This window comes from Seriola aureovittata, chromosome 2, assembly GCF_021018895.1.
Source record: "Seriola aureovittata isolate HTS-2021-v1 ecotype China chromosome 2, ASM2101889v1, whole genome shotgun sequence".
Classification (NCBI taxonomy): Eukaryota; Metazoa; Chordata; class Actinopteri; order Carangiformes; family Carangidae; genus Seriola; species Seriola aureovittata.
In genome coordinates, this window is record NC_079365.1 from 4392318 (window position 1) to 4416998 (window position 24681).

General features: G+C 40.1%; 1 protein-coding gene across 4 annotated transcripts in view; it reads left to right on the plus strand.

Annotated features, from left to right (window-relative positions):
- Positions 1 to 24681, plus strand: part of klhdc8a (kelch domain containing 8A) — a 64494-nt gene that overhangs the window by 22902 nt on the left and 16911 nt on the right. The window contains exons 2-7 of one of the 4 annotated variants that reach the window (XM_056363532.1): positions 1227 to 1325; positions 3458 to 3506; positions 19806 to 20252; positions 21073 to 21283; positions 24075 to 24239; positions 24382 to 24600. In XM_056363532.1, the coding sequence (XP_056219507.1) occupies positions 20088 to 20252; positions 21073 to 21283; positions 24075 to 24239; positions 24382 to 24600 (760 nt within the window). In that variant the 5' untranslated portion in view covers positions 1227 to 1325; positions 3458 to 3506; positions 19806 to 20087. Of the gene's footprint in view, positions 1 to 970; positions 1326 to 1369; positions 1496 to 3457; positions 3507 to 19805; positions 20253 to 21072; positions 21284 to 24074; positions 24240 to 24381; positions 24601 to 24681 lie in introns of those variants that run through there. The other 3 variants (XM_056363523.1, XM_056363551.1, XM_056363541.1) reach the window with 3 other exon arrangements.

Consider the following 24681-nt stretch of genomic DNA (forward strand, 5'->3'; position numbering starts at 1 on the left):
CAGGATACTGTTGCACACGAGCACCTCATTCATTTCACAGGTGTATCCACAACTGAGATTATTTGTAGGTAGGTTATTAGCAAAGGAAAGAATATGATAATAAATGATGTAATGATGATCTACACATCTCGCAGATGTGCTCTGGACGTGCAAATTTAGTTTACCAGTGTACCTTTAAAAGTCTTTCATACTGATCAATAAACCCACTGCTCATACTGGAGAACGTACTGTACAGGAGGGCTCTGCAGGCTCTGTAAGAGGACTTTTATTAAGGGCAGACACTCATTTTCATATAAATGAAATGTCTGGCTGTCACCTCTTTTGTGATCCTGTGGTTCATTCGCTCATACAGCTGTGTATGAATCATACAGAGATATGAAAGACTATGATTTCTTATCTGACATGTATTTATTTTTGTCAATAAGAATAAAACCAGGAGACATAGCAGGGAAACAAGTGTGCATGTGAAGGTAGTTTCAAGCAGACATTTTGTCTTATCACAGCATGAAAAGCACAGTTGAAACTGGATCTGTCTAGTGAGCCAGCGTGTACCAAGGCCAAACCCTGCTTTTTCTGCTCAGACATATCAAAATGTCTGCTGTGAAAAATCTCTATTGACAGACTATGTGTTGTTGAGACCAAAAGATGAGTGATGTGAATAAAAATAATAATTGAGTAAAAACATATTATTATAGTAGCCTATCATACCATCAGTGTGGGCCCATATCTGACCTATCATACCAAAATAATATAAACATAGAGCTTTTTCATCTAGATTTAGGTTTAATTAATTTAATTAATCAGTCCTCCTAATGGATTTGTATACCTAATTTGTGTTGGTACTGTAACTCCAAATCAACAGAAAGACCCACTTTTAATCCATAGCATATCCTCTTCATACATGAAATAGTGTCAGTGGGCTCCCTTTTACTAAATATAGGTTATCACAACACACAGGCTCTCTCCATCTCTCTCCGGATCGTACCATCGCAGGGATGAATTTTAACTTGTGCGATGAAAGCCGGAGATGAATACTTCATCTCTGACCCACATAATGGCGATATATCAGGGCTTGGTAAAGCAGCGGTGCCCTGTCGTGTTACCAGCCCGCTGCTCCGCTGAGCGCTCCCGGTGAGGCGGGAGCTTTTCTAGCAGCGCGCCTTGCCTCCCCATCTTCCTCCGCCTGGATCCGATTCACCTCCTCTCTCCATCTCTCTCTTTTCCAGAAAGAGGAGGAGAGGAAGAAGGAGAAGGATAACGGCGCACACCGAGAGAAAGAGAGAGAGAGAAAGAGAGAGAGAGAGCGGCGACGGGAAACGGGAAAAGTAAGTAAGCTGGAAAGGGGACATTAATGGGGGATGTACGGCTGTCTGTAGTCACTTGAGCGGTTTACAAGACTCCTGGCTCAACTGAAAAGTAATGCTAGTACTTTAGCCGGCGGTATTTCGTTACTCGTTACATGAGGCTACACGGTGGAGGAGGAAACGTCGAGAAAGTTGGTGTTTTCTACTCTAACTTAAGCTAGTTGATGAGACTAACGGTCAGTTAAGCTAGCATTGTAATAAGGTTACTGCAGGCTAATGTTAAAACTATTTTTAGAGGAAGGTGACACTTTGTTTTACCTTCATTGCTAGCTGTGGTTTTAATTAAAATATTACACAAAGCCATGAGGCCAGAGGAGGTGTTATACCATGCAAATGTTACCTTCAATGTGAAGATAAACAACAATATGGAGTTGTCTGAATGGGTCTTCCCATCCTGAACTGCATGATGGTATTTCAATTAAACATTTCAGACTGATGGAGATCAATGTTTCATGAGTATTAGCTATATAAACCACAAAGTGCCAGTGAGTAACACACACCACAGCTGCCATTTTATTATGTCCTCCTCTGTAAAACTAATGCAGTCCCTTCATGAAGGAGCTAACATTTAGTTTTTGGAGATATTTAGTACATCCTCATTGATATAAATGGGGTTGACAAAATATTAGAAACTACAGCACCACAGATTTCAATAACCATTGAGTTGAATCAGCACCTTTTTAAACCGTTTTAACAACAACAACAACATTATAACCATCATGTAGGCAAGATTTATAACAGGGCTGTTGTAATAGATTTCATTAGTTTAAACTTGGTTTCTCATAAACTGGCAATTGAGTTCAGGTCCCTGTTTGAATATGACCGCATTGTTTACAGCATTTGTCATAGTTGAGTCCTTCCTCAGCCCGTGGAATGATGATTGATGATGATGGATCTATTGTTACAGTGCTCATGACAGGGAATATAAAGACCATCCAGGCCTTATCTGAAAGGTCACTTATTCAATATTCACCACACTTGTCTGTCTTGAGTCTGTCTAGGTTCAGGCTGAGCACGGACGTACAGGAGGAAGAATGACATTTCTTTCTCTTCCCTTCTCCCTCAAGGAGATTCTCTCTCTCTTCTACATTTCACACTTTTCTCAAAAGTTGGAAACTGTCAACCTTACCTGCAAGTACATAACGATAAAAGTGCTGCAGTGGTCCTCATCAGTAAAACTGGGGGGGGGGACACATGAACCCCAAAATACGCAAACTGTAACAAAAAATTTTATCGATGATATTTGGTCAAGTTAGCTGACTATTAATATAGAATTTGAGCAGCAAAGTACAGTTTTATATTTTAAACCTGCATGAGTCAAATATTGGTAGGAGGCATGAACTCCAAAACAAGATGACACACACACACACACACACACACGCACACACACGCACACACACACACACACACACACACAGCCAGTTGTTATGGCTAATGTGTAAGCAAACAATTGCCTAATTATACATGCACCAAACAAACAGCAACAACAACATTAGCATTCACTTGGCGTCACTACACGATTTGCTGTTTAGCTGCTAGATGTTTGACTTTCTTAAGTTTGCTAGTTGCTAACTTTGTTGCTGTGCATGTAGCATACAGTGGTTTTTATATTTTTAACTATTCATTTGTGTGTTTTTGTTGAAAACTGTTGTTAAAAATCAAAACTGGTTGCAGTACATTGCCCTAGTTCCTGTACCATTACAAATATATACTTTGAGAAATATGAACACTTTTTTCTACAAAACCCTTTTTTCATTATTGCTGTAACACCAGCAGCTGTACAAGACTTACAGTCAAAATGAAATAGTCTTAAACTTCGGATTTACATGAGAAACACTCTGATCAAAGAAAGTAAGTAAATAATAAAACATCTGAGGAAACATTTGTTTCCAGCTTTATTTGACAGATTTTGATACTCAGTGCTTTGTACACATTTTGTTCTGCCTTAGTCGAGTCTACAAGTGAAACATACGTTAAAATTGGTGGCCACTGATCCTTAACAATGAGCTTAAAGGGGCTAAAAAGTGTTAGTAATAGTCAGGTGATAATTCTTTGTGGTGTAGAGTTTTAATGCTGTATTCTTGAATTCACAGGTAACTAAATCGCAGAGGAGGGTCTCTTGTCCAGGACTCCAGTCTAAAGGTACAGTAGCGTCATTCATTTTCTTCTAGATGAAGAGCCTCAACTCCTCTCCTCACCCCACACTTTCCTTTCCATTGCCCCCCTTCTCATCTCTACTTCCTCCCCTCATCCTTTCTCGTTTCACCAAGCATTGATTACGTCCTTCCACACGCACTGATAAATACCATTTTAGTCAAATGCTATGCATTGTGTGCCGCGGTCATGTGAAATCAATGTGGTTCGATGCTGGCCTTAGTGAAATATTAGCCTGCTAGTTTACTCGTTAGACAAACAGGGGATGCAGCTCCTTCCTGTCAAAGTTAGGAGGAAGTTTGAAACTGATACATCGGTGTGTCTGTCAGTCAGTGCTGCCGGGATGATGAGCCATCTCTCCCTGACAAGGCGAATGACATTTTGAGATTTTGAACTGACAGCAGTACTGCAAACTAACCGCTTGATTGACTGATGGCACATGCTTTGTATTGTTTCGTCTTGGTACAAAACATTGACTAACTAACTAACTAAAGGTGCACTGTTTACCTTTTAAATTCAAGCACATTTGCTTCAGTGTACTTCACCATAACAGATTTGTTTCTCACAAACACAAATACATGGCAAGTCTAACATAAATCATGTGCAAGAAAAAAAATATTACTTTCCTTCAACCATAAATGAAACGTCTGAAATGTCACTGCTTGTTGTGCATGAATAAACTATAAATGACATAGTCTCATCTTGTAGTGCAACACAAAGCATATATTCACATATATCACATATATGAATATTTCATTTTGCCCAATGAGACACTGTCATAAGCTGCTGTAACCCTGCAGTGGGCTGTAATCCTACTTAATTCTTCAGTAAATTGAAAGAAACAAACAGAAAGTATTGAAATCATAAAGACCTAAAGACCTGTTCCACTGCACCTGCAAAATGCTGTTGTTCTGAAATAATGATAAAAGATGATAGTTGGTACAGATAATTCATTATCTAGATTTTTAATGGTTTAATGGCCCACGGTATGAGGATAATAATAACTTTGAATTCACTAAACTAAGTAAATGAGTAGGAGTTGTAGTAATGAGATTGCAATTAGTAGAAATATGGAAAATATGATGCAGATACTATATAATTTCTATGAGGGTCTGATATTCATGTGTTTACAGAGAGCTGAAGGGTTAGAGCTTCTCTGCAGCTAAACATCATTGCATGGCTTTGAAATATTTGGTTGCTCAGCAGGTCCAAAAATAGGTCTGGCTAGATCAGCTATAACTAATAACAAAAAACAGGAACAAACTTTAAATTCTAAATGCTTGTTAGCATGCAGTACAGGAGCGAGTGATGCACAGGGGCACATAATGTTGGTGTTTATCTTAACAAAGCGAATGTTTTCATACCAGACTGAAGGCGAGCGGCTTGGGTAGTGTGTATCTGTAGGACGGGTAGATAAAAGCAGCCTGCCTGCTGCGTTAAAGGCCCAGAATATACTGTCCAGACCTCCCGCTGTCTTATGATCCACACACAGAGGAGGGGAACACACATTTAATATATTCCTATATCCATATACTCATCTCCTAACCTTAAACTAACTCTTTTATAGATGTTTAAGCCTGGGAGGAAAATTTCCCTCACTATGCACAAATGCTCTCACTCTGAAAGTCAACCACTCAAATCTTAAAAGGATAGGAGTACAGGAAACATGCACTCTCACACACATAAAAGTGTGGTGCAATGAGGGAACCGTTAGGGAGTTAATTCCAATTCTGCTGACAGTAGATAGGTCGTACCATTTTCTCTCTCTATCACATAGTAATTACTTATAAGGCCACAGGGATTATGATGTCCCCAACTCCCCTCTGTAATAGAGCGTGTGCTCCATATAACCCTTTAGTTTTGCGACCCAGTCTCTATCACCCCCCTCATTAAGCTGTCCCTCCCTCTCATTATCCCCACCATGTAATATCCTCCATCCATTAATGTAGCCCACTTCTCCCACAAACCCCCCCCCCCCTTGCTTCTCCTCCATCTTTCCTGCCTTTCCTTCTTCCTCCTCTGCTCTTTTCTCCTCTCCAGCCTTCACAGCACTGCCACACTGGATCAGCTCACTCTAATTTGACTCCTACACAGCAGTCAGTGAAAGGGAGCAGCACTATGCCCTGAATATATAAGTATTCGAGCTGGGGAGGTGGTGGGGGTGGTGGTGGTGGTGGTGCTTCAGGGACACAATACAATACAGTGGAAATTGAATATACATTGTCTTTATGCAACATGGCATGTGCTTTGGTGCAGGCACGACATGTTCGGGCATACATCAAGCTTCATTTTCTCAGCTCTGCTAATGTTTGCTTTTTCCTAAGCGCCAGTATCTATTTCCGTCTCGTCTCCATGGCTCCTCGCGCAGCAACATGCAAAATGTAACCACGGCTTCTGATTAGCTTTTCTGATGGCTACAACTGCTCCCAGCTCTCAGATAGGAAGTTAAGATGTTTGTGCATCTGTGCATCAAAGAGCAAGTGTGTATGTGTGTTGTGTAAATATGTGTAGATGTAGTTGTTTTTCAAAAGGAGGTTAAACTCTCATCTTAAGTCAGTGATCATCATGAGGGACTCTCAAAGAAAGGACATTAACCTCTATGAAAAAGAAGTAATTTATGTTTTTCTTCTTAACCATTAGCACATGTAGGTATTACACACACTGCTGGAATCAGCACACTGAGATTCTCCACTGACCTTTGAGACCAATGTCCCTACATCTGTTTATCAACTAGTTGGTTTAGGTCAGTTTGGGAGCTAACTCAGATTTCACAAAAAAATAAACAAATATTGTCCAGTACCTGACTGCATATTTGCTGGAGCTTTCATGAACATCTCATAGTCTTCCTCAGTGGATGGATTTTGCTCAGTTGTCTGAGAGATATCTCACTTGTCATCTTGTTACTTAAGTATGGGATTTTTTCTTCTTATCTTTCTCTGGCCATCCATTGACTTCTGGTCGATGACCTTTGACCCCTTGCCAGTGGATGCTGTGAGCTGTTTTGACACAGCTGTCTGTTTCCACTTTTCATTCAGTCTCTTGTCCAGGATGCTTGCCGTTTCACTGATGTAGAGTCATCTGTTGCATGTGATGTTATGATTATGTCATACACCATGCCAGTCTTTCTCTCCAGGGGAGATCCTGGCTTTAGAGTGAACCAGCAGAGATTTTAAGGTCTCCAGGTTTCTCATCATCCACTGCTTGTACCTATTGGCCCAGATTGCCAACACACCACAACGTCCTCTCTCTGTCAACCTCACTGACAGGATTTTGATAGGGTCCTCCCCTTTCACATCAACATAGCTGTCTGCAGCACCTCACCATCCTCTTCCTGTATGTTGCGTTCTTAAGCGTCATCATCTTTACTGCGGTGGGAACTAAACACAGTTCAGCTAAACTCATTTACAGTGACAGTGGAAGCACAAACTCCAAGGATAACACAATACTGTAAAACTGGAATGTTGACCAGGAAGTGTAAAAGAGTACCAGCTAGCAAAATATATGTAGGGTGGTGGCTGCACGTTGGCTCAGTCACATGGTCCCTGGTTGGTCCTCCATCAGTATGCTGCTGAGAATGTCATCAAATCGTGAGGGTTTAATGGAGATGAATAAAAGTAAAATTGATCGGGGCAGTTGCCCGTGGATTTTACTCCTTTATTTTTTACTATTTTACAGAATAGAAAAATTCATCTATTAAAACTGGACTGAATGGTTGAAAGATAAATAATAGCCTTTATTTTAATGGCATTTGATTATTAGATTTCAGCACTACAGGATCTCTTAGCAAAAGTGGTTAAGAACTGAAATCCTTGACGTAGCCTACATTACATTACTCATTACAGGTGAGATGACATCGCAGTAATGGTGGATTACTTATACATAGGCTAAGAAAAAAGGGCTGAGTTGTAGCTCACAGTTATCTGAGTAAGTCCATAGCAACATTACTCTTCCTGTTTTACATCACCCAATGCATGATGGGAAGTAGTGCTAAAATTGTAGTGCTAAAACATAAGGCAAGCAATAGGAGTGACCGTATAGTACATTTTTTTAAACATAACACATAAAATGTCACCAACATTGACATTTTCCTTTACCACTTTTATAAAGGGGTTAACTGTCTTGACCTACCTGTTGATAAAAACCCAAATTATTTTAAATTGTACAACAGTTTCACAATGTCTTTTCTTTTTTTTTTTAAGATGACAAATAATAATAAATTGTATGCCTAGCTGGAGACATGTGACTGTGCCATAAACCAATAAAAAAGAGAAAAACAGCCCAGGATTCAGAGGATTAAATAATGTCACACTTTCAGATAGTATCTGTGGAATTAACCTCAAATTAATTTATGTCAGCTTTTAAAATATGATGAATCTTCTCAGATTATGTGTATTTTCCCTGTGTTACCCAGTGGAACAACTTTTTACAGGCTGTGAGTTGGTCAGTGTGTTGATACAGTGACATGAAAACCAGAGCATGACAAAGAAATAGGCGCGCTCTTCTTTTCCTCTTTGACATGAGTTGCTACGGTGATAATGTTCTCACTTTTACAGCATCTGTCAGCAAAACACACAAATAAAAGACACACAAAAACACATAAGGACAAGCCAGAAGGGGGAAACAGAGTGAGTTGTTTGCCTTTTAAAGGCAGATAAGAGAAACGCCAACTGCTCCACAACAGCCTCAGCCAACAATCAGCCACAACCGATTTAGTCTCAGCTCTCTCATTATAGGACCTGGACCCTGTGCTGCCAGATTTAGCCCGCTAATTTACTTCATCAGTACCAACACAGACACAGGAACAGCTGGGCTGGAGCATTTTGCCATTTCAATCTTGTGTAAAATATGTAAATGACAACATTCGTAGTGAGGTGCCCAGCACCAGCTGAGCTAAAAGAAGCTCTGGTGACAGCAGCAGGTAAAAGTGGTGCTCCAGGGTTGTGGCAACATTATTAGTCTGCATTGTTACTTTTCCCAATAGAGTCTTTTTGTCTGTGGAGGGTGATTTATTATAGATAGCAGACAGTGAGTTTATGTGTGCACAGTAGAGATAAGATTAGCAGAGAGAGCAGCCATTGGCTCCCTTTGCTCTCTGGAGGCTGAGGGATGCCGTCTCTCCCTCTGGCCTATTGATCCAGAGGTCAGCTCTGATTCAGAGGAGAGTCTTGGTTGAGCAACTTTCTGCAGCCCACAAACTGTCAGACTTTAGCTTTCTGCCCCGCTCTGTTAAGGTAGCATATTCACCTAATCCTGTCTGGACTGTTAGATCAACCCGAACTGGGCAGCCAGGTAACTCAGAGCTTCATTTAATCTTGCAGCTGACCAGCGGCAGGATGTCTGCGGCCGCTGGCGGGAACAAGGTTGTGATTCAGCTGGCTGAGAGGAGCCAAGCTGTAGATCTGTCAGCCAGAGAGGCTGAATGTGTTCACACTGGAATGTTCTGTATGTTCACATGGTGAAGAAGAGCTCCTGTGCCTTGAGCTGCTACAGCTAAGAGGCTGTCTAAATGTCATGCACTGTGTATTGTAAAGCAGAGAAAACAAGGGCTGCTGTCCTGTAAATCCTACCCAATAGCAATCCACAAGTTCCACCTCCATCTTCTGTGCTCAGCTCCCTTTGTTGTGGTGTTGCTGCTCTGCACTTTGCTGAGATCACCTGTCAATAATACTGTGTGGGCAGTGCTTTTTTTCTTTGCATTTTCTTTTGGAGAAGTTTGAGTTTCTTTAGGTTTCTTTGGTTACTTTGTTCAGCCATGGTAAACTTCCCTCTCAGTTCTTCTATTAATTCCAAAGAAACCAGACACCAAATGTACCTGTTTCGGCACTTAAGAAGAGCCCAACCTGACTCTACTTCTTTGGAATTACACTTAACGTCTAGAAGCTTTTAGCGACTGGCAATTGTGGTGCTGTAGCTGAATGACATGGAATCCATAACGTCAAGCTGATTCATTCAGAGATACGTGACTGATAGTGTATGTAAGAGTTCCTTGTGGTTTTACCCAGACAGAACATGACGTTTACACAAAGAGACGATGATATTTGGCACCTCATGCATGAGAGGAAAAAACAGTTTTGTGGAAACACTGCAAAGTAACATAAAGCAACAAAAGTGTTTTCTGCTCTTTCACAGGACGCATCAGTGAGCGATTTGAAAAATAATTTTGCCGTTCAAGCATTAATTAATGAATGTCTTGAGCATGAGGGACGCTCCTGCTTTTCATAGTGAATCTAATCTATTTCCTCATCAGTTTCCTCACGTATTAGGTAGAACTCTGCTGGTTACTTAATAATGTCATTACAGTGCATAAGCATTACATGACAAGATGTTAAGTTGGACCCTCATTTGATCTTATTCTGTATATGAAGAGTTCTGCTGGATATTCATTCGTTCATGCATGCATCAGGCTTGCAGAAAAATTGAAAATACATGTATAAGGCAGGAGAAAGCTTCACTGATTACTACTGTGGTTGTATGAGGGTGTTGTGTTTTTTTTTTACCTCTTTTACTGTGGAAAAAAAGGAATAATTTTTATAAACTGAGCTGACAAGAAGATGATAATTCAGTGATAATTTACAGAGAGCTCTTAGTAAGGTGAACAAGATACATTACATCTCTCTTGGCACGTGTTTTACCTTGTCCAACTGTAGTCTGAGCATTAGTTTGAGGGCGTTCGATTCAGACTTTGGATAGGGAAGTGCTTCTAGGTCTGACCTAGTAAGATTACTGTTGTAACATTTACATAAATGTCACTCACACATTTAAGACGTGAGACCAAAATTTTAAATTTTCATCACATCTACATGAAGATGTAAACGTCTGAGAGTCAAAGTATAGTTCTGGTCTGTTTCATCCATCCATTAGCTGTCATTAGCATGCATCACGGCCCATGTAGATTAGATGTGCCGCCCTTGGTTTATATGAACCCGGTGCATTTCCCATAATACAGGCTCTCTGGGTCATGCTAACTTTGACACACGTCACACCTCCTTTTCAGAAACTCAGGGAAATAAGACCTGTAGTACAATCCACAGTGACAATAAGGTAGCTAGGTTCACATGAGATATGAAATGAGATTTTAAGAAATGATTGATATCTGTGGTAGTGTGTAATACACTGCAGTTTGTCTTATGTTGAAAGGTGGCTGTGGGTTCTGTCACAGAAAGTAGTTTGAGTGGGACCACTGTCTGATAAGTTTACAGGGAATGCAGGAGTATGACAAGTGCAGTTGGTTTGGCGAGAGCAGGAGTCTGGAGAGCCATGCCCAGCAACGTACACACACACACACAGACAAACACAGACAGAGACAGACTGGGGACAAACAAGAAACAGAAGGATACTAACATAATTTAACATGTTAAACTTTATTCAAATGTGCTAAATGCTAAATAATGTTGTACAGTTTTCTTTGTCTCTTCAGCCATGTTATGCTCCTATGAAGCTTGCAGCAGCATAATATAGACCTTTTTCACAGCAGACATTTTGACTTTCCTAGCAGGAAAAGCACTGGTATAGTTAATAACTACAATAATGGCTCATTTACTTTAACTTAACATTACATTACCTTCATTTGCAAGAGCTAGAGTTAGGTACCATTCACAATTGTATATCCCTTCTGAGATGTTCAGTGCTACAGTACAAAGCACTTAAAGACAGAGCCTTGACTAAGATGAGGGACCACAGGGTTGTTTGTGTGTTTCACATACCTGGGCCAGACATGGCATCTGTTGGCACTGTGCAGTTGGAAATGGGATGTAGATGGAAATAAAGTAATGTTGATTCAGCACATGGTGTTGGAAAACCTAAGGAGATTACAAGTGCCTGGATGAGCGCACAGGCAGCCTCCCTGGTGAGGAAGGGATGTATCCTCCTGATATCCTGGTTTGTATCCTGATATGAATCAACTGCAGTGTTTGCTGAGAATGACAGTTTGCCATCCAGGGTCACTCCCAGGTTCCTCACTGTCCTAGCTGGCACCACCGCCAGATCAGTGAGGGAGTCCTTTCCCCTGGAGTACCAGAAACTCAGTCTTGTGTCCCAGAAAATTATACCAGTGAGCCATACACACATTACCAAACCCTCCTCCTTTAAGTGGAAGGCAGCCATCGTTAATGTTATTAAATACACCTGTGTTAAGTCAAAGTGCTGTGAAAAAGGTCTATTTGCCATAGAATTAGTCACATTAGCTAATTAAGAGGCAGATGGGGCTGGCCGTGTTGGTTAAACCTGTTCTCATATCTATATAGCAGAGAGGTGAACATGTCAGCAGCTGCTAGTTATATTTACTGTATGGTTTCGTTTTCTTTTTTGATAGAGGAAAGTAATGAAACACATTTATTGATATGAAAATGTCATATTATTTACTCAGAAGTGATAAACAAGAACTGCTGTGCCTTCACTTTCCTGTGTATCTTTACTCCGCAAAGAGTTTCTGCCACTCTTAAAGTTAAATGGATCTGTATCAATAGCAGGTTGTTGCCATGAATTAGCTGGCTTGTTCTGAACTTTAACCAGATAAGGCTTTTGTTTGAGCCAAAGCAGTAGTGATTGTATCAGACTCAGGGAGGTGGAACTGCTATTGAAGCTACGGGGCACAAATTCAGCATTGTTAAAACCAGGCCAGTGTGAAAAGCTGTTAGTCTGATAAAGCTCAGGCACCTTCTCCTGCATTTTTATACACTTCTCCACACAAACACACATTTAGATAAGTGCATACACACACACATGTGCACGCACTAACAAATTTTGGCAACTTTGGTGGTGTACTGAAGTCAGCCACAGACTGCAGCACAGATGCGCTATTTGAATACTGCAGACTAATTAAATACAAGTCAATAAATGACTCCTTGGTGAACTGCCTGCACCCACAATAAGAGAGAGGGAGGGTCAGTTGTAGAGCAGAATAAAGCACACCAGGCATTTTATCTGACCTCTAAATAATGAAAAATAGGTTACTGCGCTAAAAACAACCTGGTGTAGGAGGTTATTAAAGCCTTTCCCCAAATCACAGCCAAACCTGTAAAACAGACTTGAAAGGAGGATTAAAGGATAGATAGAGGGAAGGAGGATGTTTCTAAAGAATTCAAAACCATCCAGCAGGTTAAAGATTGCTGCTATATTTGTAATGTGGTGATAAAAAGCAGATTATGGTCCTTTTCATCCTTAATATTGAAACCTCAGTGTGTTGTTGAAAACCATAATGTCCATGAATGCTGTTTACCGGCCATTTTCAGGATTTCCACTTGCAGATAATCCTGTAAAAACAAGCTCAAACAAACATGTTAATGCAGAGCGGGCATGGGAGCGGTGTAATTTTGGCACTTGTTTTGGCATCAAATTGGGTTTCCACATACTCAGACCACCTCTTATCGCAAACAAAAGTACAAACAGCAGTTTTTTTGGATTTTGCTGGCAGTAGTGTACTCACAGACCTTTCCAAAACACCCAAAGAAGCCTTTAATGTGCTGTGTATTGAGTTTTTCTGCGCTCTTATGGACAAATATTTTGTATTTTATGGAGTAGTGGAGCGTTTTTAGTATTGCCCTTCCATAAAGTTAAGAGTTTCACAAGAGACCAAATAAAAAGAATGGCCAAAATAGAATCAGGAGGGCCAAAATACTAGATCCTACATTTCCCATAGTGCAACACAGGGTCTTTCAGAGGTTATGATCGGCAGGGTTTTAAAAATTCCATCATAATCTATTATTTTCCATCATTTTCGTTTTCATTTTAAATGATAATGAAACATACTGTAGCCTATTTAATAGAATTACATATTTTTTAAAAACTGCTCACTATGCATTTATAAGGCCATGGAGAGAAAAGATAACCAGAGACACAGACTGTGCGGTCACTCTTCATGTCAACACAAAGCAGATGAATGAATTTTTTTTTTTGTTCCCGCAGTGACAGCAGAGGGCAATAAAACGGCACGGCCATTGTGCCTACACAGGCAAATGTGAACAATGCATTTTTACAGAATTTGATTGTTGCAATTAAAATATGAACAAACCATTGACATGAAATTAAATGGAACTCAAGTGACTTGCTTTACCTGAACCTTAACATAACCTTCCTCCATGGACTTAACTAACTAGGTGCTCATGAGCGTAATGAAATGCATCAAGGGAAGTTGCTGCAGAGGCGATTGTCATTAGGTTTTGTGTATTGGACTCAAACACATGATTCTCACAGTCAAGATTTTTTCTGAAGGCAGAACCTGCGCTCTACTACATCACTGGAAACTGGAACTACCAGCACTTTTTTCCCCCATCGTTAAAAAGAATTCAGTCACTGACAGAGAATCTTCTGTTAACACAAGCTCTATAGTCTTTCATTAGACCCCACAGTTTCTAATGCAGGCTTTCCGTTATGACGTCTCTAAACCCAAGCCAACATCAACAGGGTTTTTTTTTACTTGCAAAAACTAGTTGATCACACCTACGGGCTTCATAAGTGTTCACCAGTGATTACACAGTGGTGTTTTTGAAGGTGTGTCTCTCCAGACTGGTTGTTCAGGCATCATGTAACTATCTGCATTGGCTGCTGTGGTAATGACCTAGATATGTGTATGTATGCTGACTGGTTGTGTAATTTTCTGACATAGAACAAAAACAACAAGCTGCTGTCTGTGTGGAAATGTGTCCTCTTAGTCTGTTTCACAGTGCAGGAGTTGTCCATTGAAACAGACAGCATCGGGGACTGAGGAGATTGGCACACTGTATTCAGCCATATTTGAGCAGTAATCGTGATGATCTAACTGCACTCTGAATGTTAACGTTGCTGTCTTTGTGTTGCAAGTGAAGGTTGAGTGGCCAGGCTGAGGGTGACTTAATGCCTAACCTTTTGGTTCAGTTCAGTCTTGTTTGCCTGTTTAGTACAGTTTGAGACCACTCAAGAAAATGAGTCTTGGTCTTTTTGTTTGTGTGGTTCGTTTGTGCTGTTAAAGCAACAGACCAACCACAGGATTCATGATATGATATGTAGATATGTTCATTTAGCAAGATTTTAAAAGCTAAACTTTTGAAGTATAAGCACAGTATAGATTTATGGTAACCACTGTAACATCATTTCATTAACTGCTTCATTCATACTTCTCAACCACTGGCTAGGACTGCTCGATTATGGCAAAAATCATAATCACGATTATTTTGATCAATATTGAGTTCATGTTTATTTAACATGATTACTCATTGACTTTGAAAACACTGTGCATTTATTGAACATTTATTTACATTTATTTAGCAGTGGCCTTTCTTAAACTTTAAATACACTTCAACAGAAAAACAAATATAAAAATAAATTTAAAAGGTTTGATAAACAGATAGATTCTCCGGGCAAACTCAACTGGCAGTGTAAAAAGAGAAACCTGCTTATACCTGCTCATCTCTGTGGGGTATAGGGGTATAAGTTAAAGATATCTGAGTGTGTAGAAAGTCTCTGAAATGGCACAATAATTGCTTAATCTGGATCATCTTGTTTTCATAATTGTTGGAAGCTAAGATTGTAATTGAAAATGAAATAGCCCTACCACTGTCTCATTCATCAGCTGATAGGCTATCACCTGACAGATAAAAACAAAAGAAAATGTTGATTCACCAAAGTACAGTCCTGAATCTATAATTATTTCACAATTTTCAGCGAGCTAGTGTAATAACAGCTAGCAGCTAATAGTTAGTCTGAGAGCTAGCCAGATTAGCCTGATAGCATCAGGTGGTGTGCACCAAAGAGCTGTTTGTTTGTTGGAATGGCGGCCAGAGGTCGTGAAGTGAATAAATCCTCATGTTTAACGGTGCAACTGACTGGTAATGATTTCACTTTCTTCTAACTGCTGACTGCTAACTGCTTCTTCACATATGCAGTAGTATTCTCCAAGACCTCTGAATAGACTTTGATGTATAAAATTGGTGGAGTTCCCCTTTAATTCCAGCTAATCAATCACAAAACTACACTTTGTGCTGATTGGTTCCTATTGCTAAACAATTGACTGAACACCACTGAGTCAGGTGAGTATTAAAGCATCTGAAATGGGGTCTGAAAAAGCTATAGGCTAGTTAGCCCTTGAATTTAATAAAATTTTAACTAAAGAACATGCATTTTGAAAATGTTATTCATGAAACATCTGAAAACAACACCATGAGAAATTAATAATATGAAACTATAAATGTGACAGTTAATTCAATCTGACTCCCTAATGTGAGTCTTTCCTGCGGAAGAGTAATGCTGGATTTCTTCCTTCCAGGTCTGATTAATAAGGGATTAACTCACATGGCAGTGCAGTTGGATCCAGTTAAGTCATCTCAAATATTCCAATTTGTTGTATCAAATGTTATTACTGGCTGGATTTGTGCCTTGGCTTCAGGTTAGCTTTTGCAATCTCAGTATTAGCATATTCATGTGTCTAAGGTCCATGAGCAGAAGAACCAACAGACTGAGTTCAGATGTTTCTCCTCCACTACAACCTGTTATTGTCATTTAGCCTTGGATGGAAGGTTGATAAGACACTAATCAGTGATAAGACATGATATGAAATTAACATTCATTTCATTATCATTTAATGACTTGAGCTTTCTATAGCTTTACATTTAAAGAGGGAGGTCCCTGAATGCAAGCAGCGATGGGGGGGGAGTAACTACGCAACCTAATTAAAAGTTTCAAGTTGGAGGCTTGCTGATTGTAAATGACTTTAGATGATGCTGGTGGGCTTACTGTTGATCTCAAGCTGTTCATGCAGTTAATTAAAAAAAACGATGTGGCGAACCAAATCGGTTACAGATTGCAATTAATGCACTCTGTGAGCTGGGCCGGGGGAGACCTATCCTGCCTTGTTAGCAAGTGCACGCCTGCCGGGGTCAGCCTATCGGAGAGCAACTGCTTTTATTTGTTTTTCATCCTTTTTCATAAGCCATTATTAACAGCAAACCAAGCGATAAGCAATCATGTGCAAAAGAAAAAAACAAAAAAAACAAAAGCCGCGCCTCTTGGGAAGAGCTTAACTGTTGCTTGGCAACCTACCCGTGCACATGAGAATGAGGGAGATTTTATTTTGAAGGACAGTCCTCTCTTTATCTTCACCCTCTGTCCTTTATTCCTCCGTCTGTGAAATGATCAAAGGTATGACAGGTAGCTAAAGCGTGGCGGTAAAATGGACGGAGAGATGGGGAGAAAAAGGGAAAGGGGTGGAGGTTTGGAAGGTGGGAGGGCACGTATTGAAAAGAAATGTGAAGCTTTAAAGGATCAACTGCTGAGAGACTTTGTTAAATCACAGCTGGGTAATTTAACAGCAGTCACATTTTCATTTTAAATCTACTCTCTTTGACCTCAAAACACACCTGACTTTGGCAGTAATGACTGGTATTATTCCTCCCCGTGTGACACATAAGGTTGTAGTACTGGGTACGTTTAAGGTGATGTGGTCTGTGATGTAGTCAGAATTAGGTTTGCAGTGCATCGTGTGTTTATTCTGGGTGCTTCCACCCCCGTACCTCGCTGGAAACCATACGCAGAGCAGGAGAAGTGGGTTACACGCAGGAAACAGAAAGCTCCTGAGGGAGAAAAACAGCGGCGCCCGACATCACAACGACGAGGAAGGAAACTTAAACATGAGAGATGCTGCATCAGTTCAGTCACACTACACCTGCTACTCATCTGAGGAGAGCATGGAGGAGGAGGATGTATACATTCAGTTGCACATACACACAGGCACAGTGATGTAATGTTGAAAGGAAAGGTGGGTAAACTGTATCTTAATTTCAGTGATCTCATACTGTAAAAGTCTTTGATGAGAAGCTTGGTACAGTGTGTCATTACACTGACATGACAGGACAATCCAGTATGTTCACCAGGTTAGCATGATTCTCTAAGTGAGAGGATAAGAAACCATAGCTGTAAGGCTGGATGACTCATTTGAATGATACACATGTGAACTTGTCAGATTTGTTTTTTCACTCTAGTTCAATAAATCTGAACAAACAAATGACATAAGAAGGGAGCGTTTCCATGTAATTGGGTGTGTGTTGTTATACATGGAATATTAGCAGGGTCGGCTGAACTTTTTTTGAGCAACTGATGTGTATTGGACTTTGATAAAGATGATGATGGACAATTATCTCCCACAATTTATGAATGAATGAAAATTGGGCTGCACAATTAATTGAAATATAATTGAAATCGCAATATGGCAAAGTGCAGAATCCAAATCGCAGGAGCTGCAAGTTTTCTGATAAAGATAAAATATGTCACAACAGACCATAAATTAAGCATTGTGGTGCGACAGAGATGCCTCGGCCTACAAATCATATTCACTAAATGTAAAAAGAACAGGCTTGTTTGATATAAACCCCTACAAAAGTCACATCACATAATTTTATATTGTTTTCAGGTAAAGTGAAATTCAAAAATAACATTTCCAACTGAAATCGTAACTGCTATCAAAATAATCGCAATATGTTTTTTTGGGTTTTTTTTTTTTTTTTTGCATATTTTTCAGCCCTAAATGAAATCATTACTTTGGTTTAGTTGCACGATAGTTCAGGCAGCAGATGTATCCTCATATTTAACTTGTATCAGATTTATATTAACTATAATTTGAGCTCTAAATTAAACATAAGCCAAAGTAGTAGTAGTATTGTTTTCTCAAATGAACTTAAATATGTTTATACTCTCATTTCATTTTATTCTGGCTTTTTTGATCTGGCAAAAACATTAGTACAGGAGTATTTTCAGCAAAATGTATGACAACAGTTAATAGCCGATTGTGTCATGGTTTGCTATGGCAGACACTTTTTGTTAGTTTTGTTTTGGACTTTTGCACTTCCTGTTTTATTTTGTAATTGGTTTCCTTGTGTGTCAGTGTTTTTGCTTCCTGTCTTGGTCCTGTTTCTGTGTGGTGATTGTCTGCCCCGCCCTAACGTGTTTCACCTGTGTTCAATCACCCTTGCCTCCCTTGTCTATATAGTCTTTGTGCTCCCCTTTGTCTGTGTTGGTTCGTCATTTTTGTTCTGGGTTTGTTCATGTCACGTTCACGTTTGCTAATAAACCTGTCTGAACCGTTCTCCCAAGAGTTGGCTGCATTTGGGTCCTACTTACCCCTCAAACCCTTGACAGATTGTGATGATATGTAATCATGCAATTAAAATTAGTTGTACAGAGATAAGATCTCACCACCATCATATTCTTAAGGAACCAAGTATATAATGTCTTGTTCATTTCACTGACATTTTTTGTAAACTCTTTCATAAAACTAGTGTTTTCACCAACGTAAATAAAAAAATGATCATTTTAAATTCAAGTTTAAATAGTTTTGGCAAAGGGATCAGTTATGCAGTCATGAATGATCCGATGCTTGTTATGAAGATCAGATCTACATCTGATTAGGAAAAAAAGAAAGAAATGCACTTCTGGTGTGAACAGCCAGGCTACTGCTCGCATGACACAGAGTGGGACTGGCGTTAGACCTCAGGCCAGGCCTAGCTCGCTCCTCAGCAGCAGACAGCTTGTCTACTGGTTTTTATTCAGAAATAGCAACATCTTGACCTGGTGTGGGGCAGTGGGTGAATCAGTCAGATGGTAACCAGGTCCCAGGATAGTTCACTAACTGTTCAAGTGACAGTATTAATTGGTCAAAATTCTTATTGTCAGTTAACTATAGGTTAATTATGACCAACACTTATCTTCATGATTTCTTTTGTATTTGCAATCAGCAAAGCAACTAGTAAATATAGCTGTCAGATAAGGTTGCAACTTGTGATTATTTTCATTATCAAACAATCTCCCTTTTTTTTCTTGAATAATAAATTCGTTGTTTACTCTATGAAATATAAAAAGACAACATATAGTCCACAAGCCAAAGACATTCAATTTATTATGATATAACAGAGGACAACAGGAGAAACTGTAACCACATAATGTTTGGCAGTTAAAAATTTTACTCAATGCATTAATTGATTATCAAATTAGTTGCCATCTAATTTTTCTTTTAATCAACAAATTTACTACTTGTGTAGTAATTGTTGCAGCACTACAGATAATAGAAGTGCAGTTAAAAGTACAATATGTTAATGTGAATTGTAGTGAAGTAGAAATATAAAGTAGCATACAATGAAAAGTATTGGAAACGGTACTGAAGTACTTGAGTATGTAGTTGTTATCTTATAGGCTACTGCAAATGTTCAACCTTGTAACTCAACAGAAAATGTGCTCACAGCTCTTCACTGAAGTTCTTAAAATTTGATTCACTTTTTCATGCTCTGCTCTGCTGCTAAATTCATTTCCACCTTGTATCCTTTCCAGGGCCCGGCTTGAGGCAGAAAACCATCCCATGGGAGGAAGAGTTCAGCTTGGTCTTTAACTGATCCGACACTCACACCGCTCGCTTCCGCTTTACCTTTCCAATGAAGAACTTCCTCTCCACCCTGGGGCCCTGACTCCACATTCTTCCAGCTCTTTTACATCTCCATCATCTCAGCTTCCCTTGATCAATCTACCTGCAAAACTTGCCAGACTCTCGACTTCCTCCTCCTCCTCCCTCTTCCCTCCCCTCCCCGGTGAGTCTCTCCCTGGGGTGCTGAAGCCATGGCGGTGCCTTCAGCCCATGAGTTTCACTGGCAGAACCTGGCACGACTGCCCAGTGGCCGCGTCTACCACACTCTGTCTGAGGTGGGGGGGCAGATGTACATGCTGGGGGGCTGCGACACCGCGGGGAGGCCCTGCCCCGGCATGGAGCTCTATTCTCCTGAGGTACCAAGCAAATCCAACCTCATCAGATACAACGAAACATCAGTTACAGTGTGTAGCTGATGTTTCACTTTCCCCCAAGGAGCAGTAGGCAGTAGAGGAATGACAGTGCTGGTAGAAGTGATGTCAGTACAATAATAAATTGGTTAAAATGTTAGCTTAAGCAGCAGTTTATGTTTTGTTTTTTGTAAAAGCCACAAAGAATCTGAACTTGTGCACATTCACACATACAGTCAGATATGTACATTAACATATATGTTAATTTTCCCACTGCAGTGAGTACACTGAATGGTGGGTATAAAGCTGGAATATTAAGCTTCTAATTATCTTGGTAGATCAACAACAAAGTACAATCTGTACAGTATCTGCGTTTCAATTTCCACCTTACGAATATATCATGACTTATTTGAATATAAATTACATTTGAGCCTCCTGAAGACACTGTCACAAATCGATTTAAAGGGGAAATATATCTTTATTTTGCTCTCTATATAAAGTGAATCCCGGCACTGAAGAGTAAAAGAAGGAAAACTCTAAAACCTCTGAAACACAGAAAACCTCTGAAATGTTGCCTGACATAATGTATGAAGAACACTAAAAGTTTGAAGTATTTAAACTCAATGAAACATTGTTCTGTCCTTTATGTCGTTGTTATTAAGTGTGTCATATATTTGAGATAGAGAATATGACCTGTACTTTGTAACATAACCTAACACTGTTTTCTCAACGAAGATGTAACCGGATGTTTGAACAGCTGACTTGTCCCTTGTTTGTTTGTATGCACGTGCTCTGCTTGAATGCATCTCCTTGTCCCTGTTTGCAGGGGGACCGATGGATAAGTTTGCCCCCGATGCCCACCCCTCGTGCTGGGGCAGCTGTGGCCGTTCTTGGGAAGCAGATCCTGGTGGTGGGAGGAGTGGGAGAGGACCAGAGCCCCCTGAAGGTGGTGGAGATGTACAACACAGATGAAGGGAGGTGGAGGAAGAGGACCTCTCTGCGGGAGGCCCTGATGGGTGTATCCATCACTGTGAAAGGTATGAATCACAACATATTAACTGTTCACACTAATGCCCAGGGCTAATAAGTTGTGTCTTAACAGGACGCTAATACTGTTACACACAGCATAGACTTTAGGTGTCAAGTGTGTGGTGTGGTGCTGTGTGCAAAGCTGAGAGAAAAAGGTAGCGCTAATTAAAATGAAGCTGTGGTGGATAAATCTCATATTAGTACAAGATAACTTATCCGTCAAATTAGTGAAAAACTATTACAGCTATAAAGCTTCTTAAAAGAAGAAGATATGCCCACTACTCAGTCATAGTATCTCATTATGTAGCTCATTTAACAAATTCAGATTTCATATGCATAAAAATACCAAACCTAAACATGAACTTTCTTATTGTTTTTTTCATAAAGGCAGCAGGGAATGTTTATATTATTTATCAAGACCGAATGAAACTAGAAAGCAGCACGTGGGAGGGAAACACTGTCACTTTCACAGTTTCCAGAACTGTAGAAGAACAAGGTTTTCCATAAATTCCCTGTAGATAACAGTGAAAAGACAAGGATCATGGAAGTCCCAGCAAATATAACATAACTACAGAGACACTGATTCAGATTTTTTTAGAAGTCTAATTAGCTGATTCCAATTTTCTTTCTAAAAACATTTTTTTCTTTAATGGACAATTCAATTGCATGTTCATAATAAAACATTGACTATTACCTATTGAGTAATGAGGTGAAGGTCTCTCTCTCTCTCTCACTCTCATTCTGAACGAGGAAAGAAAAATCACCTGACTGTTTTCTGGTTACTTCTCTTCACTTTTGTGACCGTTCATCAAAGATGGATGATTATTATTATCGATGGGCTCTATCCAAGGCATCCACAGATGCTTGCAAGCACTGATGTAGCCGTAATGCACAGGTCACATAAGCAGTGTGGCATCAGCTTTAGCCACTTTGCCTTTGATAGCTTCTTGAAATGTTCAGCTGGGTGATGGTGTTTGAAGTATCAGGAGATTATGTTTGTTGTTCTGAATATTTTCACAGCTTACTTTGGCCTTACAGGTTTTACAAGTTGCAGGCCCAAGGTGAAACTTCCACACCAATGGCATGTCATGTGTGTGTGTGTGTAGCTGTGTCTGTGCTGTTGTGGGCGCAACGTGAACCAACGTGTGGCGCATGAGTGTAAATGTGACCGGCACAGAATCTGATATCTGAGACTGACCTGCCGGTCACCGATCACAGCCAATAACACTAAAAATCATGGCAACATTTTCTGATCACCAGCCGATCGATCGATACATCTGTACTGATAACATCTAATCCTTCCCCCATGTGGAAAGAGGCACGTAAACCACAGCTGCTGTTCCTCGTTTCACTCCACGCTATTTAAACATCTCATGGTACTGAAATTATGTTGGATATACTAATCAGATGAATGACACAGATAAATAATTTAACATTTAATATATGCATCATATAAAAGAAGCACCCGGGGAATTTAAACACAGCTTTGATTCCTCATTAGATTTTTGTCTCACACACAAATAGCTGACAGTGATTGAAAGAAATAAACAAACAAAACATATTGAGTAAATAGGTGTGTGGTCTCTCCATGTCTGCACAATGCTGGACTCTTGGTAAAGTTTAAGTTTGAACATACTGTACGAGCAACACCTCAGTGAACTTAAAACTACGCAGTCTTTGAGGTAAGCTTTCCAGTTTGACTCCAGTGGTGCAGTTTTTTGGTCCCTGACGCTCAGATTTATTCTCAGTTTGGAATTCATCCAGTGATCTATATAAAGAAACAGTCTTCTCGTCAGCCATGGATGAGTTTGTGTTCAGTCCACTGGTGCATTTGTCAGTGTCTGCAGGAACACAGATAGATGCTGTACACACACAGACTTATTGGCTGCATATAGGCTTCATCGTGCTACTCTCTCCATCTCCCTGACCAATCTTCGATCCTTGCAGTTTCATCCCGACACTCATCCCCAGCAGCTGGAAAAGAGACAAATAGTCTGACAAAATGATCGATAGGGCCAAATTAAAACAAATATGGTATTTTTAAATGGATAGTCAGTCACAGAATTGACTAGATTATGCCATTTTTATTGACATTTGTGGGATCGTTATTTTCCAGATATTAGATGATGAACTTTAGGTAATGAGCTTTTCTTTTCCCCAGAATGAATGTAACCTGTTGGGAAAACTTTTTTTCCACTTTTGTTATTTATGTAACATTGATGCATGGAGGTTAAAATTTAAAATAAAAGGCTGAGCAATGAAAAACATGAAAAATTGATAAAGTAAAAACATAATAAAAATGCAGATTGTTTCCCTGCAGCTCTTTTTTCTCCAAGCTGATGATTAATGCTGTATTTTTTCTTTTGTTTTGGTGCTCTCACCCTCTCACCCACCTCAATTCTTATGCTAGAGGTGTCATACCAAAGTGCCAGACATGAACTCTGCATTTTTATTCTGCTGCTGCACACGCCCTGTGCTCCTCATGTCTGTCACAGTCTCTTGCTTCGTCACGAGCTAACTTCTCAGCCAGCTCCGTAGCCTGGCAGATTTTTAGCACTTCATAAAGTGCCAGTGAGGTGTTTCCACCAGCTGGGATTGTCGTTATTGTTGGAGTAACATTTTTGGAAAAATGTTGTGACGGCCAGATATTTCTCAGAATAAACTTAAATCCATAAAATGTATTTGATGAAAATGGTGGCCTATCTATGCTGTAAATTATAAATATATAAAATCCCTGTGCTGTGTGTGTGTGTGTGTGTGTGTGTGTGTGTGTGTGTGTGTGTGTGTGTGTGCGTGCAGATGGACGGGCTCTGGCTGTGGGTGGAATGGGTGCTGACCTGCTCCCTCGTAGCATCCTGCAGCAGTATGACCTTCGAAAGGATGTGTGGGCACAACTTCCTTCCATGCTGACCCCACGCTACGATGCCAACATTAATCTGCTTGGGAACAAGCTCTACGTGGCAGGTACAACTACCAGTGTGGCTGTGTTTATAAAACTGTTCTTTCACTTTGTGTGTTAAACAGCACAATCTTTATTTGCAGTTTCAGTTCACACTCTGAGAACATCGAAACAGCTGTATACTGTTTGTTTCACCTAATCTTTAAGGTGGACGGCAGTGTAAGAGACCGGTGAAGGCCTTCGAAGTGTACGATGCAGAGGCGCGTTCTTGGACTACACTACCCATGATGCCCTGTAAACGTTCATATGGTGGCGTGGTGTGGGACACGGCTGGGAGGCTGTGTCTGCTCGGAGGACTGCGTCAGGGAGGAGGACACCAGAGCTCCAAGTTCACCAAGAACGTCAACATTTTCGACACTAACCAAGGTACAAAAACATGCCACACACACTGCCAGACAGTTAGTGTTACTGTTTTTAATTTATTTTTTATTTTAATTTTTTAATACC